Here is a 4,805-nt window from a genome sequence, read left to right on the forward strand (position 1 = left end):
GACAAAGCGAGGGAGGGAAAGGGAGAGAGAGGGAGGGAGGAAAATGGAGAGAGAGAGAGGGAAGGAGAAAAGGGGAGAGAGGGAAAGGGAGACAGAGCGAAGGAGGCAAAGGCGGAGAGAGAGAGAGGGAGGAAATGGGAGAGAGAGAGAAGGAAGAGAGAAAGGGAAAAGAAAGGGAGAGCGAGGGCACTGAGGCCCGGACGAACATCCGGGTCTCCCTCGGGAGTTGCCAAAAGAGCACCAGGGGAGAAAATGCGAGGAATCGCGGCGGTAAAATATTTTCAGCCAACTTGATAATTTCTTTGGCAACAGTGTGCAAACTTCGGGTGTTTAGTGTTTGGTCCCGAAACAAACTTGGTCGGGCCGCGCAGTTTGGCCGGGCTGTTTAGGCGGATGTGTGCGGGCGGGGAGACAAGTTCGCCAGACTCGGTTTTGCCATCATTTTCCGCCGCCGGAGGTCCTGGTGGGCGCGGGTTGCCTCGGCGGGTTTCCTGCGGGCGGCTTCCGGGGCCGGGGACGCAGGGTTAGCCACGCGGACACTCGTACCTTCGCTCAAACTTATACCCACAGCCAGACCTGCATTGATGTCCACACTTCCACCTCCACTCATACGCACTCCTACACCCACACTCACACCCTCAGCCAGACCCACACTCACACCCACAGACAGACCCACACTCACACCCTCTGCCAGACCCGCACTCACGCCCACAGACAGACCCACACTCATACCCACACTCACACCCACTCTTCCGCTCATACCCACACTCATACTCACAACTCCGCTCATACCTTTGCACTCAAACTCACACTCACTCTCACACCACCACTTACACCTACACCTATCACCCCCACTATCAATGAAAAGACGCCATGGTGAGTGCAATTAGCGTTGATTTACACTAATCAAGGAATCTATATATGGTCACGAATCTACCGTCGCTAATAATATCGATTTTTTTCTCCTCACGAACAATCCCCGGCTCTAAATCGGCGGTTCTCCCTCGCTTCGAATCGGGCCAACGAGACGGGCGCCGAAAAAAGAGAAAAAAAATGCACCTGGAGTTTCATTTTACGGGGAAATCGGCGGCCGGAATGGCGACTGGAAATCGACGCGTCCTTTTTATAAGCCCGAGTCCATTTTCGCCGCGTCATAAAACCCTTAGTCGGTGAAGAAGAGGAAGAGGAAGAAAAAGAGAAAGAAGAAGAAGAGGAGGAGGAGGAGGAGGAGGAGGAGGAGGAGGAGGAGGAGGAGGAGGAGGAAGAGGAAGAGGAAGAGGAAGAAGAAGAAGAAGAAGAAGAAGAGGAAGAAGAAGAAGAAGAAGAAGAAGAAGAAGAAGAAGGAGACCAACAACAAGAGGAAGAAGAAAAAGAAAAAGAAAAAAAAGAAGAAGAAGAAGGAGAACAACAAGAGGAAGAAGAAGAAGAAAAGGAAAAACAAGAAGAAAAAGAGGAGGAGGAGGAGGAGGAGAAGAATAAGAAGGGGAAGAAGAAGAAGAAAGGAAGGGAAGGTACATTGAGGCGGAAGGAGGGAGGGTTAGGTGTATGTGGCATCTCGAAGGCGCCGCCAGATTGCCGCTTGCTCATAAGGTTCCCGATTTTGAGAAACGGGAGAGGAGGGAGGGGAAGGAGAGGAGGGAGGAAGGGTGGGGAGGGGGGGGTCAGTCGCTTGTCTTGCTCCCTACGCCCTGTCCCCCTATCCCTCCCTCTTTTTTTTTGGGGGGGTCTGTCTACGCTTCTTTTTTAGTTGTTTTGTTATTATTTTTTATTGTTCATCTCTTCTACTTGGTTCGTTTTATCTCCAATGTTGTTGTTTTTTTCGTTCTTTCTTGTTTAGCTCTGTCTTCTCTTTCAATTTGGTCGGTTCTGTTCTCTCTCTCTCTCTCTCTCTCTCTCTCTCTCTCTCTCTCTCTCTCTCTCTCTCTCTCTCTCTCTCTCTCTCTCTCTCTCTCTCTCTCTCTCTTTAATGATTTTTCGAATTACATGTTTCACTTTGGACAAACTCTTTCATCTCTCTTCCCCTTTCATCATTTTCTCTCTCCTCTTTATTCGGTCCTTTCCTCTCTGCTCCGGTCTGATAATTTGGTCCTTCCTCTGTTGCCATTTCTTTTCTTCTTTCTCCATTCCCTTCGTACGCCCCTCTCATTGAGTCCTTTCCCTTTTTCCTTCTTTATTTTCTCTCTCTCTAATCCTCCCGTTTTGGCATTTCCCTGTTTAGCCATTTCCATTCTCCTCCTCTATGTTCCTTTTGGGTTTTCTTCGTGTGTTTTTTTCATTTGCTTATCACTTATTTCTCTTTATGCTGGCATTTATTATTTTCCTCTTCATTGGCTTATTTCTCTCTCCTCTTTGTCATTTTCTTTTCACTTCTTCCTTAGTCTTTCTCCCCCCTTTTAGTCCTTTTACATCAGTTATTTTCTATCTTCTTTTGTCCTTTCCACTCTCATTACGCCGTTCCCATCCTTCCCTTCTTTAGCCCTTTCCTCTCCCCTCCGATTAAGTCATTTCCCCATCTTCCTCTGACCTGAACTACCCGCTCCCCTCCCCTCCCTCCCTATTGCCCCAACCTCCCCTCTGACCTTAACTACCCCCTCCTCCCTCTCCACCATCTCCCTGACCTTAACCACCCCCTCTCCCCTCCCCCTCCCCTCCCTATAGCCCGTACCTCCCCTCTGACCTTAACCACCCCTCTCCCCTCCCCTCCCTATTGCCCGTACCTCCCCTCTGACCTTAACTACCCCCTCCCTCTCTTCCCCTCCCTATTGCCCTCATCTCCCCTCTGACCTTAACTACCCCCCTCCCCTCCCCCCTCCCACCGTCTCAGGCGAGGGGAAAATTAAGCCGTCACCTTGAGGGTAGAGGGCAGTGACCACCTCCGCCCCTCCCAATCAATAGCCTCTGTTGACGGTGACTCCCAGGGCCTCGTGGGTAGGGGGGGCGGGGGGTGCCTGGCCTCCCTCCCTCTTGCGACCCGCTGGCACCTCCTTCTCCTCGCCTTGGTATCTCGCTTCTGTGTGAACGCTTTGTTTTTTTTTCTTTGTGTCTTTGGTTGGTTGTCTGTCAGTCGGTCTTTCTTTTATTTCTGTCTCTTTCGGTCTTTCTGATTTTCTCTCTTTATGTGTCCTTCCATCCTTCCATCCTCCCTCCTTTCTTCCCTCCCTGCCTCCCTTCTTCCCTCCTCTCTCCTCCATTTCACTCGTGGCACCCGCTGACCTACGAGGACAGGAACTTGGGTGTGGGGGTTAGAGGGTCTTTCTGGCACTCCGCTGCCCGGGACCAAGCACTCGTATCCAGTCAGCGGAATAACGTCACTGTCGTAGTTACTTCTCTTGCACGGACTCGTTTTCTGGAGGAAATCGTTATTAAGACACACTGCTTGCTCTACTGTCGATGGGAATAATCTGATTAGGTGTTGTTGTGCGTGTGTGTGTGTGTGTGTGTGTGTGTGTGTGTGTGTGTGTGTGTGTGTGTGTGTGTGTGTGTGTGTGAGAGAGAGAGAGAGAGAGAGAGAGAGAGAGAGAGAGAGAGAGAGAGAGAGAGAGAGAGAGAGAGAGAGAAAGATGGAGAGAGGGACACGGGAGAGGAGACAAAGAAAGAGAGAGAGGTGGAGAGAGAGAGTCCGTCGTTTCCCAAGTTCGTTCTCTCCCATGGCGACTTCCGGTGTGCGTTTTCTTCTGATTTTCAGTATTTGTGGACGCCTTTGTGCCTTTGCAGGATTAGACTGTTGATTAGGCTTTCCCCTCGTCTTGAAATTCATTTATAAACCATACACGTCGCGGCGCCCTCTTGCTGTGCGAGGTGTCTCCCCTCGTGTCCTTTGTCTGCCTTTCTCTTGCTTGGCATTTCGGAATGTTCTTGCTTGCTTTCTTGCCGTTTCTCTTTCTGTCTCTCTCTGTCTGTTTGTCTGTATGTCTCTGTCTGTCTGGATGTCTTTGTCTGTCTGGATGTCTCTGTCTCTCTCTCTGTCTCTCTCTCTCTCTCTGTCTCTCTCTCTTTCTCTCTTTCTCTCTTTCTCTCTTTCTCTCTTTCTCTCTTTCTCTCTCTCTCTCTCTCTCTCTCTCTCTCTCTCTCTCTCTCTCTCTCTCTCTCTCTCTCTCTCTCTCTCTCTCTCTCTCTCTCTCTCTCTCTCTCTCTCTCTCTCTCTCTCTCTCTCTCTCTCTCTCTCTCTCTCTCTCACTCTCTCTCTCTCTCTCTCTCTCTCTCTCTCTCTCTCTCCCCCTACCTCCCAACCTCCCTGCCTCCCTGCCTACCTCTCCTTCCCCCGCCCTCTCCCACTCCTTCTCCCTCTCTCCTCCTTCCTTCCCCCGCCATCTCCCTCTCCCTCTCCCACTCTCACTCTCACCCTTCCTTCCTCCCTTCCCTCCCTCTCAAAAGGTATAAATATTTGTGGAAGTATCACGTGGATATAAATAGAAATACGTGCGCATATACCTCTACCTTTCCGGGTAAACTTCTTGGGCGTCTCCGTGGGTAAGCGGCGGCGAAGTTAACGAAACAAACAAACAAACAAACCGAGAATGTTTCGTAAGTAGACCGTCGCCACTCTTAATCGCCGCGCCGCTTGTGACCTGAAACCTCTTCCAGGTCAAAGGTTCTTAAAGGTTTCACTTAAGAAGTTACGCACACAGGTCTCGCACAAGGAGCTGCTCAAATCTGTTGGTTAAGAGCTCGCGCGGGGTTTCTCTGGCCAGACCGAAGGGTATTTGATGTCCGAAGTTTTTGCTTCTTTTTAGACTTGGTGTGTTTTTTGTTTTGTTTTGTTTTGTTTGTTTTGGTTGCGGAGGTTTCATCGCGAGCGCACGTAC

At 50.3% G+C, this 4,805-nt stretch overlaps 1 protein-coding gene across 1 annotated transcript; it reads right to left on the reverse strand.

Annotated features, from left to right (window-relative positions):
• Positions 1-385: 385 nt before the first annotated feature.
• LOC138862050 (uncharacterized) lies at positions 386-790 on the reverse strand. The gene has a single exon (XM_070123216.1). It carries the CDS (start codon positions 788-790, stop codon positions 386-388), a length of 405 nt encoding a protein of 134 aa, XP_069979317.1.
• Positions 791-4,805: the final 4,015 nt, after the last annotated feature.

The sequence above is a fragment of the Penaeus vannamei genome, chromosome 6 (assembly GCF_042767895.1).
Source record: "Penaeus vannamei isolate JL-2024 chromosome 6, ASM4276789v1, whole genome shotgun sequence".
In the NCBI taxonomy this organism is placed as follows: domain Eukaryota; kingdom Metazoa; phylum Arthropoda; class Malacostraca; order Decapoda; family Penaeidae; genus Penaeus; species Penaeus vannamei.